General features: G+C 40.4%; 1 protein-coding gene across 1 annotated transcript in view; it reads left to right on the top strand.

Moving 5' to 3' along the window:
* Positions 1–13,746, top strand: part of BRINP1 (bone morphogenetic protein/retinoic acid inducible neural-specific 1) — a 163,991-nt gene that overhangs the window by 102,330 nt on the left and 47,915 nt on the right. The window contains exons 4-5 of the mRNA XM_004677394.2: positions 5,560–5,729; positions 8,945–9,050. Of these exons, the coding sequence (XP_004677451.1) occupies positions 5,560–5,729; positions 8,945–9,050 (276 nt within the window). The remainder of the gene's footprint in view (positions 1–5,559; positions 5,730–8,944; positions 9,051–13,746) is intronic.

The raw sequence follows: 13,746 nt of genomic DNA on the forward strand, positions 1-13,746 counted from the left end.
GTTGAGTGTGACATTAACCTGTACCCTTTCCTTTGAATGTCTCCCACCTCCCATTTCAATTGAAAAAATAAATTAAAAAATATATATTGGTCCAAATATGTTTTTCTATTTGAAACTGTATTTTGGCCAAGTTCTGGGGAATTCCAAATAGCAAAGACCTTTCTTTTGCGGTGAAATATATTTTTAATTTCTCCAAGGCAAGGTGGTGAATTATTCACATAACCTTATTCCTCTTCTGTTTTTACAGCACAACATTTTAAAATATGCAAAGCTTTGGATTGAATTCCAGTGTTGGACAGCCAGCCCTGAATGTTCTCTTAATCTTCAGTGTGGAGGAGTGGAGAGTGAGAGGGAAAGATTTACTGTTGACAGGCACAGATACTCACCATGATACTAACGAGGACCTTAAGATTTACTGTTGATTATACACAGTGCTCCAGCACCATACAAGGTCTTTCTTACTACATCATCATTTCATTCATTCATTCATTCATAGAAAAATATTTCTTCGGAACCTCTTTGTGCAATGGGAGAGAAGGGAGGTGGAAGTTGTGGTGAAAGAAAGAGACACTTACTCTGGGATTTGATTGGTCTAGTTCCAATCCAGACTCTTGACACTCACCAAGTCTCATGTCACTTTGGCAAGATACTCATTCTTTTAAGCTTTGGTTTCCTCCTTTAGAAATAGAAATAATAGTAGTTCTTCCTTCATGCATATTTCAAAAATCAAATAAAATGATGCGTAGAAATGCTTAATATATTTGGCATCTAGCTAGTAATTTTGCTGCTATTGTCATTCTTCTTACTATTACTGTTATTATTCTTCATGCTCTCATTTAGTAGGGATAAAGAACTAGAGGGCTTGAGATAATAGCCTATCGCTTCCACTTAGAAGATGGAAACACTGAGAAATTTACTCTCTTGTCTGGATGTTAGTTTTCCTGTCGAAATATAAGGAGGTCCAGAAAATTTCTTTTACTGTAATGTCTACCAAGAAGGACACCATGTTCATTTAGAAGACATGCTTTCATAAGCATTTTGAGGTGTCAGGTGAGCTCCTAAAGGCACACTAAAACAACAGAAAGATGATCTTTGAATTGTCACATGTTGGATTCCTAGGGGAGAGAAAGGTGGAGAGAATTGAGGTTTATGGCGAGAGGAAGTAGAGACAGTCTGAAGGTTGACATCTAACATAAGCCATGAAATCTCACATTTTTCTTGAAATTTTATTAAACTTAAAATTCTTGATATGGTTGACTTTCTTTGAAGGGTAGTGAAGGAAAAATGTGTACCTGGGATGGCACAGGGTGTAGAGGGACAACTATTTCCTGTAGGCCCTCTGAGGATCTTATTTTGGGCCAAAGGAAATACTTGAAGGCCATGATTCTCTGTGGCATTAAACTTGCATGAGTGGGAGTGCATGCATGTGTGCACAGATGCTACCAAAGCTTGGAATGAAGTTAACCTGCACATAAGCAGGGCATACATGCATATACATAGGGCCCATGCATAGGATGCAGCCTGCACGTATATAGATGTAAGCTTGTACTTCACGCTAATGCTCACATGTTGCATAATGTCTCTGTACACTTGAAGTCAGCCCAATCATTTGTCATTAAAGTCCAGTCATCCCCACACCTTCTTAAGAGGCAGTATCCTCTGTTGACTCAAAAGGTGAATCCATCAGCTGGCACGTCGTCTGCATGTCTGAATCTCACTTTGTTCCTCTCTGAGGAAACTGTTGCAGAGAGTGAGGCAAAGCCCCCTGGAGGACAGAGTGACTGAGAGAAGGTCTGTGTGGGGTGAAGAGGCAATTTGCAGGAATGCCCAGATGGGAAAGCAGCTCTAAACAGAACATTCTCTTAATAAACAAGAAATTAAGGCTTAATAATACAGCAAGAAGTCCATTAACCCCTTTTGATCTAAAGTTTGCTTCTGCCAGTTCTTGATCCGCAGGGAACTGGGCTTATTTCACCTTCTCTCTCTCTGGGCCCTGTGGAGTTTGAGCTGACACTTGGAATATTTATTTCCTATGCCTCTTGATCCTAACTTCTAGAATTTTCACTTAATCATCTGACTCCATCTATCTATTCATCTGTCCATTCAATCATCTGTCTGCCATCCATCCATCCATCCATCCATCCATCCATGATCTTTTAAATGACAGCTGAACATCTGTTCTTCATCTGACCTTGGAGAAGCATCAGGGACATTACAAAGAAGAATCAGATAGATGTTCTCCTGGGCAATCTACATCCCTAGAATTCAAAATCTAGTAACATTTAAAGTCATTTTTTATTCCAGACTTATTCAGGTCACTGTGAAGAGCAAAGGATGGACTAGCATGTCCTCCTGAATAACTATGAAGGTTTGTGGGAAAGTACACCTAATGTCTTAATCTGAATTCAACTCAAATCTAGGCATGTAGGACCCAGAGATTGATTTTAAGATGAAACTTCCTAGTGGGAAAATCCAGCATAATAGTTGAGGCCAATATGTCAGTCGATAAACATGGTGGATTTGGGTCACATGCATATTCATTCCTTCACCCCAAAATTTTTTGGTCATTTGCCAAGCACATAACATATCCTTATATTGCACTAAGCAATAACAATGAAATGATGCAAGACCCTTACATAGCCCCTGATCTTACATTGTCCTCTAGTGTAGGAAATAAGCTATATGAGATATTAGTAGGAACTATGATAGGTGAAAGCATTGGAGGAATAAAAGGGAAGGCATGAAATTCTTAATCTAGTTTAATAGCAGGGATTCAGGGAGGGTTTCCTAGAGGAGGTGTTGTCTTAGGTGAGACCTGAGGGACAAGTAGAAGTTAGGAGAAAAACAGAAAAGCAGAGCCCCAGTGAGAACAAATGGAACATATCTGTGTAGGATAGAGAATATCTACAGGGAGGTCAAGAGTGCAGCTGGTGAAACTTCATCAGCAGGGCCTTGTCTCCCACATTATCAGTAGGGTTGCAGGTGCCTTTTTCTGGCCGGTATTCTCTCCTCTCTACCCCACAACATTGGCTATTCACCCAGGATATTGAAATGATCCCTGATGTCTCTGTCTCCTGAGACCACCATTGACCAATACAAGTATAATATGAACCACAAGGATGAGTCAGATGTGCTGTTTCAAATTTTCTTATAAGCATTAAGAAAAATGGGAGCATCAATTTAACAATATATTCTGCTTAACATAATGCATCCAAAATATTATTTTGACATGTGATCAATAGAATAAGCAGCTTATGAGCCATTTTACATTTTTTAGCATTTCCAGGTATAGGAAATCGCCATATAGTCTGTATCTACAATCCATCTCAATTTGGACTAGCTGCATTTCAAATACCATTTCAAATAGCCACATGTGGCCAGGGGCTTCCCTGTGGGAAGACATTTTTATCATCCCTCTGTGACTTTACAGTAAGGACAGTGTCCATTTCATGTGGCACTCTGGTGTCTGCCAAGTGCTCAGCACAGATAAAATGCTCAGTGGGTGCTGAGTTGAATGGATGAGCAAGAGAAAGACACAGGAACGGTGATGAAATGTCTTTGAGTTGAGGTATGGCTGGTAAAGCTCAACAGCAAGGAGCTTTTACTTGAGGAGTCTGAGGAAAATGCCAGTTCAAGGGCAGAGGATAGATAGTAAGAGAAAGTCTCTCTTAAATTGAGACCAGAGAGCTGGGTAGGATTTCAACAGTCCGGCAGTTAGGAGAGGTAGGGATAGAATGACATTCCAAGCAGAAAAACAGGAGTCTGAGGAAAGTCTGGAAGTAAAATTAGCAAAATCGAGTCATGGGGCGAAGGACTGGTTTGCTAAAACTGCAGGGGGAGGGGCTGAGAGGCAGACTGGAGGCTGGAGCAGAAGACTCAAGGACAGTGGGCAGTGTTCTGGAATAGTCCCAGATGCAGCTGAAGCAGAGGAGTAGCCCGAGGATGAGGGCCGTGTCTACTTCCCAAGATGACCCCTGTGCCTGGGAAAGAGCATTGTTTTTTTCCCTTCAACTCAGTCCTCAGCATTCCAAAGAAATTTCAGTTGTGTTAAATATCAGACTTTTGTCCTCAGAAAGTATAATGGTATCATGCTCTGAATATCTTAATGGTGGATTGATTAGATGGAAGGTTACATCTCACACGATTGACATTATTTTACACGATCAAATAATGGTAGTGAGCATACCTATTAATGTCTACTGTGTGCCAGGCAAGGTTTGGGCACCTCATATAATGAATTCTCAATTCTATGCCCACCTGATGAGGTAAGTATAGTTAGTATCCCCAGTTTTACATGTGAAGAAACTGAGACATGGAGAAGGTAAGTACCTTGGCCATACAGCTAGTTCAAGGGCAGGCCTTCTAGTTCCAGTGACTACTATCACTGCTGTTCCTACCAATTTGTGAGTTCTACAATGAGCCAGACGCTGGCACAGACATTCCATGTATTAATTTTTCTTCTTAATAATTAATTTTTCTTAATAACTCAATGGGATAGGCACTACTCCTCTCCTAATGTTGTTAATAAATAAGCTACAGATCAGAAAAGTTAAGAAACATCCCCATGTTCACAATTAGTAGATGAAACCAGATGTACAATAATGAGGCCTATGTAGTAGACATATCTGGAGCTTCCTTTCTGAAGATCTGGTAAAACATCTTGTTATCCAAAAGAAAGGGCACCAGAGCTAGTAAGGACTGTTGTCAGTAATCTATGCATGTATCTCTAAGGAAAATTCTAGGAGGCAAACTCACAATCAATCCCTCCCTCTCTCTCCACCTCCTTCCCTCCCTTCCCGAACTGCTAACTTTCCTGTCATCTCTTCTCTTCCCCCAAATGTCACTTCACCATTGCACTCTCAGGACCTCGGTGCCTGCCATATGGAGGTTTTTAAGAAATGTTTTCTAATGTAAGAGAAGAATGGTGAATTCGATGTCTCCTCACTGTCTACTGTATGCCAAGCACCGGGCTCTATAGGAAGGATGAAGCAGTGACTAATATAGACACTGCAGACTCACAGATACTTTCTTTATATTTAGACACAGCTTTTCCCGTCTGTCTCTAAATAATGTCTTCTCTGTCTGTCTATGTACCTGCTTCTCTGTACATACATATATACATGCATGCATACATGTATCTGTCCTTCAGTCTGCCTTGGAAGGGATAGAAGGAGAAAGAGAGGAAAGAAGGGGGGAAAATCTAAAGGATGAGCAAAGGAATAAGAAAGGAATAAGAGGGAAGCACGATTTTGCAGCAGAGACTGGGCTCACGGAGAGGAGGTGAGTGGTGTCAGAGACGATGCTGCTACAACTGTACACTGAATTAGCAGGAGCAGGACTTGAAGACGAAGAGTGCCCCTTGCCCCTTGTCCTAAATGAGCTTGGCACGTCCAGACACCTCTGGGCTGTTTCTCCTTCACTGTGCTCTATTTACAGTGCAGGAGAGAATCTGGACAGTACTATGGAGGTCTGAGGCTATTTGCAACATCCAGACCCTGGAGGTTTTCTTCTGCTCCAAAGCTTGACAGGCTACCTGAGCTTCCTTCTTTTTCCGCACAGGGGAGGAAGCCTTGACCATGTACATGGACAAAAGCCGCCTGGACAGGAAGTCAGGGAACGCCACTCAAAGCGTCGAAGCTCTGCACCAGCTTGCGTCATCTTACTTTGTTGACCGTGATGGCACCATGAGGAGACTCCATGAAATCCAGATATCAACTGGGGCAATCAAGGTAGGACTGGGGGGTGGGGGCTGGCTGCAAGGACCTCAGATAGTAGAACTGTCTCTCGTCAGAGTTTAAAAAAAAAAAAAAATTGTGCATACAAGAACTGGGGTACAGACCAGAGGTGTGGGGGATGTTGAGAAGATTCACCAGAGACAGAGTGGGGAGCAGAACAGGCAGATTGGCTGAAATACACTGCTGAGGGGAGCAGCGGGTGAGACAGGAGAGGTCTGCTGTGCCGTTTGGGTCAGCTCCCTGGCCAGGGATCAAACTCAGCTGCACTGGTGGTAGACAGCTTCACAGTGCTGCACCCTAACCTCTTACACCGTGGAGGGCACTGCTCAGAGTTCTGAGAGGTGAGGAGCATATATGAGCTTGGGCCTGCTACGTTTCATGCCCCTGGGGTGCTGTCCAGTGCCTGGATTATCACAGGCACTGTCATTCAAGCAACCCTAGGTATTAAATTGCTGGGACAATTCTGGTTGTGGCCATGGCTGGATTGTTAACCTCCTCACATTCACTCTCAGTTTTCCTATATGGGTGATTTCAGGCCTCCCACGTGGTCACAGAGCCCAATTACTGAGACTCAGCACAGTTATATTTTTATGTGTCTTTGAATCCTCCCTTTTCCCATTTCACAGATGGGAAAGCGGATGTCCAAGGGTTCAATACTTTCTCAAGACACACAGTTAGAGTCATTTAACAGACCAGGGGGCAGCTAGTAGCCATAGTACAGCCAGAGTCATATGGGGTGTGGACCCTTGAGATGTTCCTATTCAGGACCTACATTTATCAGTTTATTTCATTTTATTAAATACCAAGTTCAACAGGCACACTGGAAAGAGCAACTATAGATTTTCACATCAGTGTCTTAGAACACTGGCACTTAGGGGAAAAAAAAAACAAAAAACAAAAACCAGGATCCACTTTATATGCAGTACATTCAGGGGTTACCTTTGTAACAAGAATAAGGGAATAAGGGGGGTATATTTGATATAAAGGATTAGTTTTTCTGAGGGTTTCAAGTCCGATATTTTTGCATCTCAAATTTTCTGAAACCAGATTATACTTGCGTTTTACTTCTCAAGCTTCAATCCAGTTTCTTCTGAATAAAATGCAGACCTCGTCTTGTATTAAGACTTTCAGACATCTTCAGGAGACAAGGGTAGGTTGGGAGCAGTACTGTGGGAGATTCAGACGGATGAGTTAGGAATGAACCAATGCAAGAGAAAAATGTGTAAGGGAGGAGGCCGATAAGGCGAGACATGCATCAGATCAACAAACAAAGAGCCAGTTTATCCGAGAAGAATCACCTACAAGGTGGGATTATGTTGTTAGGGAGCTGGGCACAGAGAAATGGGCCTTTATGAAGCCATCACAGTCGGAGGGAAGCAAAGACCTGGTTTTATTATCACCCACTAGTCCTTTCCTCCCTGGATGGGGTGTGGAATTGAGATATTGAAGCTCTGTCAGAAGATAATCCTCTTCTGAGGTCCTGGAAAGGCAGCCAGCCTCGTTACGAGGAATTTCTCAGAGAAGTTGCACAGAGGCCACTCAAGAACCCACCCTCACAGTAGTGCTGTCTTCGACACTCAATCTGGGACTGGGGTTTTTCTTGCTATTTTTGACACTACCTCCAGGCACTGCTGGCTAGAGCTGGTGTCTTTACCTGCTTTGCTTAAGACTGACAACTGGGCCGGGTGGGGAATTTTATCCTAGGCTTTCCTTTACCAAGGTATCTTTAGCCAAATAAATTAGTAGCTTTGAGCCTCATTTATAATACGATGTTACTGTTTTAGACAAAAAATAATAAATTATTTTATAAACAAAGCCTCATACTCTTTCCCTTGGTATATTGTATGCCAGGTCTAAAGTCCCAGACACATTTTAAATATATAATCTATTTTTTTTTAAGATTTATTTATTTGTGCATACAAAAACTGAAGTATAGGCCTGAGGTGTGGGGGCTGAGAGGATTCACCAGAGACAGAGTGGGGAGCAGAACAGGCAGATCGAGTGAAATACATTGCTGAGGGAAGCAGCAGGCAGGTCAGGAGAGGTTTGCTTTTCCAGGTGGGTCACCTCCCTGGCCAGGGTTCGAACTCATGATGCAGTGGCAGCGAACACTCTCACAGCACTGTGTTTTAACCTTTTACACCACCAGGGAGGGCTCACAAAATATATAATCTCTTCATGTGCTGAAACTGGAAGGAGTGTTACTAGCATTTGGAGGTGAGAAAGTTGAGGCCTTGAAAGAGAAAGTTACTGATCTAAGATATCAGGTGAGAAGAACTCATGGCTGGCATTTGGAGATTTGTGAGACCACTTCTACCATCTTTATTCCTTCCACTACTTGCTGCTGTATCTTTATAGTTGGGTGCATACCTCAAGACAATCCTACACAAAATTGTGTGAAATACTGGCAAATGACATCCAAAGGAATGCAGAAACCTCTGCGCATACTAAATCATTCTTATTTCAAGGCCATGTCTTGTATGTGCCTGTTATCTACCACCTCAGATGTTCTCAGAGAATGCCTTAGAAGACATTGGCCAGGACTAGGTTGATTCATTCTGTGATGGCACTGATGTGTGCATGGTTAGAAAGTCTCTTGGAAAATGGAGCTAACTTTATTGTTCATACCTAATAGTAATGCATCTGTATTCATTACAATTTTGTGGAGACTTGTGATGCTGAAGTGCCCACTGGTGGACATCTGCCATGTACCCGGATGTGCACCACTGTGCCTCATCTCATAGCCTTTCTGGAAAGGATTTGCTAGGTACAAGGTGTTGCAGAAGCTTGGAGAAGTGACTTCTTCAGGTCACACAGTAAATCAAACGTCCAACCAGATTCGAACAGGGATTCTTCTGATTCCAAAGCCAAGGTTTCAGGATATACTGTAGTATTTCAACTTGTAAGTTTGTATAATCCTTAACACCTCATTGTGAAGTGAAGCCAGGAATGGCATGTGTGTGTGTGTGTGTGTGTGTGTGTGTGTGTGTGTGTGTGTACATGTGCACCCTCGGTTGTCCTGATATCGCAACAACTGTTTGGTGATAAACAAGCTTGTTTTTGGCACAGTCAAGGTCCTCGGAGAGTGGCCATTGGCTCAGGCTGGAAGACATTCTCTGCTGACTTTGCTGGCTTGGGGCTCAGTCTGCAGGGTCTGTTCCCAGCCAGGGCACCTGTCTCATACCTGTCACCTTTGATGTCCACCCTAGGTCACAGAGACACGCACTGGGCCTCTGGGCTGTAACAGCTATGACAATCTGGACTCTGTGAGTTCGGTCCTTCTGCAAAGCACGGAGAGCAAACTGCACCTTCAAGGTAAGCTGCCCATGGAAGATGGTAGCACCAGGGGAGAGGGAGAGGGGACTCAGAATTATAGATGGCATGATGTGGAGGGAAAATAAAGAAGATCAAAAGCTGAGAAACCCATGAAAACTACCAATGTGGAAATGAAGACAGTTGTGGTAGGATGTCTTTAAGTTTTAACATGCACAGGACATTAAACTCATGGTTATTAATTAGTTTTCAGATATAAAGTATGGAAATGTAGGCTTTATCTGATTTTTTTGATGAAAATGTCTAAACAGTGTTATTTATAGATGCTCCAGATCTAATATATATTAAAGTTTCATATCATATCTCCTGAATTTCCCACATTATTGTGTTTGATTTTCAGTGTATTTGGCAGGTGTTATTTGAATGCAAAGAACTACAGGACCTTTTATAGCATTTTTGGTTCTGTGTAATCTTCCTTTTCCATATTTGTTAATCATTTGTGCTCTTCAGTAAATATACACACATGTGTGCATATGTGTGTGTGTGAGTGTGAGCAGAGTTTCCAAGGAGAACGCACAGTGCTGACTTGGGTGTAGAGAGGCAGAGACTCTTTGACATTCTTGGCAAGATTGCAGCAATTATAGGAATTAATTTACTGGTATATATAAATATTTGTATTTGCTTAATGTCTATTTTACATCAGATGGGTATTATGTGCTCTATAACACTTATGATCATAAAGAAAAATATGGTCTTTAAAACAGTAATTTTACCCTTATTAATTCATCATCAAGAAAAAAAAAAAACTGGGGGGGGGAAATGACAAGACATATTGAACAGATAGTGCTGTTTAAAAGCCTAATATATAACAGAAAAAAATAAAAATCTCAATTTTCCACATGAGGGGACTAAGTGCATTGTATAGCATCCATATAGCATCCATATAACATAATATTAAGCAGGTACTAGGATGCTTTTTGTAAAGAATTTCTAAGACTATGGGAACATATTTAATATAATTTTAATCAAGAAATAGATGGTTTCTAGGTGGATATATGTTATGATCTTAACAATGTAAAAGGAAAAGGGAAAATGATATTGCAAGGAAATATACCAAGATATTAAAAAAGGTTACCGCTGTATATTTAGGTTATAGATCATTTATTTTAGGTTTCCAATTCCTTTTCTAACTTTTCTAAAAATGGTCATGTATTTAACTTTATAGACAGAAAAAAAATGACATGCTTTAACTTTGAGTGGAGTAGAAATGTGACCTTCTAGAAAGGTATATGATAAAGGTGATTCTGAATGTCAGTGGGTGGAAAGTTGGATTGGATTGGCAGGTAGAGCTAAGCAGAACCTAATAGGACTTTCATATTCTGTTTCCTTGGCAACTCTTTTATTTATGGTCCTGTAAGAGAAGATGGTTGGAAAAATGTCCAGGGAGTGCTTGGTAGTGTCACTTGGGAGCAATGAATGCAAACCACTTTGGGAAAGTCAGGCTAAGAAAGTGGGTTAGTGCTAAAACACAACACAGTACAACCTCAAAAACATGAAGAATAACCTTATCTCCTTGGTAGAAATAAGAGTATACAGATGGGTTTGGTAAATGTAGTTGAAAAGTAAATAAGAAAGACAGGTCTGCCTTGGGTGTGTCAGGATTTTTAACTTAATAGCTCAATAGTTACATTGAGAATTGAGAGTAGGGTTGGACCACAAAGTCTGGCTCCAGTCTGAGTGTTATCACACTTTAATGCATGTCAAAGGTGGATTTATGATTGGGGTAAATTTAGGAGGTATTAATAGGATTGTACTAGGAAGCTTAAACAAAGCTAATGGTTCAGAGTTTTCTAACCTAGGTCCTCAACTTTTCTCTTTCTAAGCATTCACTTCCATGTTTAATTTTTAATACTTTTCCTCAGAAAGCAACTGTATAAGACTCAGTTCTCCCACATTCAGATCTGCTACAGGTTATATTGCTAGAAGTATGTTATCTACATAAAAAGGAGATGATAGCCCTGTTGTGCTATAGATTGGTGTCTTATGATAAATAGCTGACGATGAATGACTTGAAGCAAAATCTGTCAGCAGACCCCTAAAAGACTATGTTGCAGAAAACATAGTCAGTTTCATTAAATTAATAAAGTGAGCCCAACCTGACCTATGAAGCGTAGAACTTGCAAGGATCTCAGCTTTTAACCCAATATACAGCGGATCTTTCTATGCACATTCATGCCCAAGCCTAAAATGAATAACTAAAGGATGTAATGACTCCTTATTTTCAGAGTTGCAAGTAGATGTCATTTAGTAAGAGTGTAACAGAAATCTTAATATGATCATTCTGTTGAGTTGAGCTATTGAAGCCAAAGGTCGTTAAGTCCTCAATACTGATTTTTGAGCTTATGATGACCACACATCATCCAATATTTACTTAGACTATGTGTCATATAAGTTCAAATCCAAACCAAGTACCTTTTCAAGAATCCATGCTAGGCCCAAAGGTACAGTGGTGAACAGACAGACATGGTTTCTATCTATAGGAAACTCTACCCTCACTCAAAGACAGTGGACTTAAAGTAGTAAGCACATAGGATCCTAATGGACAAACATCACTGGATTTCTATGGTGCCAGTTAGCATAGGAACTTAACCTACTAAGGTATCAGGGAAAACTTACGGCTAAAAATAATCTAGAAGACCTAAAGGATGAAAACGAGTTGGGGCTTGGGTATGAATGCAGACAGAAGAGTCTTTATGAAGAGATATTTGAGAAAACAAAAAAGTCTTAAGAGGTTAAAACAAACACATCGATGATGAGAAAGACAAATAGTCTTTCAAACCCTGCAGACCTTTGCAGTGCATTAATGAGTTGAACATTAATTTGAGAGTAATGGGAACCATGTAGAGGTTTTTTAAAGGAAGTAGCCTGAAAAGATTGATGTTCTAAAATATCACTCTGGCTGTTGTGTGGTCCATTAATTAGAGGTTAGAGTTTGGTGACCAGTTCAGGCGATTGCAGTCTTCAAGATGAGATGTCAGAGATTTAGACCATGGAGACAGGAGTTGAGTGGAAAGAAAAAGACCAATTTTAAAGTCCCTTAGAAGGCTTCATGACCAAGCTTTAATGGAATAACCACGAAGATTAGATAATTGGATAAATGGAGCGTGGGGATGAGATAGAAAGGATGGACATGTAAATACATAGAAGTCTAGGTAATATGTAATATAATCGAAATAATAAAAGTAATTTGTACTATTATGGAGACTCAGAAAATTCATTCTATCTGTCTAGGTAGAAGAATCATGAAAAAAATTATATCAGAGGGAGAGTAATATTCTCTTGGTCAAAGGTAAAAAAAAAAAAGCTTCTTAAATATGACAGAAAAATATCTCATGACTTTTCAGTAATCTGATATTTATTTGGTAGGGTACCAAAAAAGGACTAACTTAAAAAAAAAAGGATACATTAGGATACATTAGACCAAATGAAAGTTAATAATTTCTGCTTATCTAAAGCTGTTACTCATGGAATAGAAATACAAGCTACAGAGTGGAAGTTTTTGTGATATTATGTATCTGAGAAATAATGCTGGTGCAAAACATAAAGAATTAAAACCAATTAAAAAAGGTAAATAATACAGTAAGAAAATAAAATGGGTAAAAGGCATGAAACAGGATCTTCAAAAGCAAGAATATCAAAATAGCAAACATTTGAAGCTGCATTTAACTTTTCTAGTGCACAGAAAAGTAATGAAAGCCACAGCTCGACATGATAACCCAGCTGGCAGTCTGGGTCAAAGGATCAACAAACTTCAAGGAGTAATAGTAGTGAGCAGAGGGTACCTACATGCATTGTTTATGGGAGAATTAAATTAGAGCAGCCACTTTGGAAAATGCTTTTGCCATTTTCTTCTAAAAACTCAATATGCCCTTGCTTTATGACCCAACAATCTCCGCTTGTAGGAATACACCCAACAGACATGTCTTTGTTCATCAAAGACCTAAATGCTCATAGCAGTTTTATTCTAAACAGCCCCTAACTGGAAATGCTGGTCACTGAGAAAATAGATAAATAGTTGTGTGGTCAGCTGATGGACTACAGTACAGAAATAAGAAAAATGACTACCCTTTCATGCAGCAGGAGGGAAGAATCTCTTGAACATACCATTGAGTCAAAGAAGCCAAATACAAAGTACATGCTGTTTAATTCATGTCTTCTACAACCCCAAACAGTAAAACTAATCCATTGTCTGAGGAGTCCAGAGTTCATCTTTTTTCTTTTTTTCTTGAAGATTTATTTTTTATTTATTTAGCAAACAAAAGCAGGAGTGTAGATGAGAGGTGTTAGGAGTGAGAGGATTCACCAGAGACAGAGTGGGGAGCAGAACAGGCCGACCCACTGAAACACACTGAGAGGAGAAGCCGGCGAGAGAGGAGAGGTCTGCTGCACCATGTGGCTCACCACCTTGGCTGGGAATCGAACTCGTGCCGCAGTGGCTGCTGATAGCTTCATAGTGTTGAAGCTTAAGCCCTTCTTACCCCCCCCCCCCGAGTTCATCTTGTGGGAGGAGGGACGGTGCAATGACTGAAAGGAATGAGAAAAACTTCTTGATCAGGTCACAATATATAGTTGTGTTTACTTTGTGAAAATTCAGTGTTCTTCATCTACAATTTAGATAGATAGATAGATAGATAGATAGATAGATAGATAGATAGATAGATAGATAGATAGATAGATA

This window comes from Condylura cristata, unplaced genomic scaffold (genome assembly GCF_000260355.1).
Source record: "Condylura cristata isolate star-nosed mole 26May11 unplaced genomic scaffold, ConCri1.0 scaffold00006, whole genome shotgun sequence".
In the NCBI taxonomy this organism is placed as follows: Eukaryota; Metazoa; Chordata; class Mammalia; order Eulipotyphla; family Talpidae; genus Condylura; species Condylura cristata.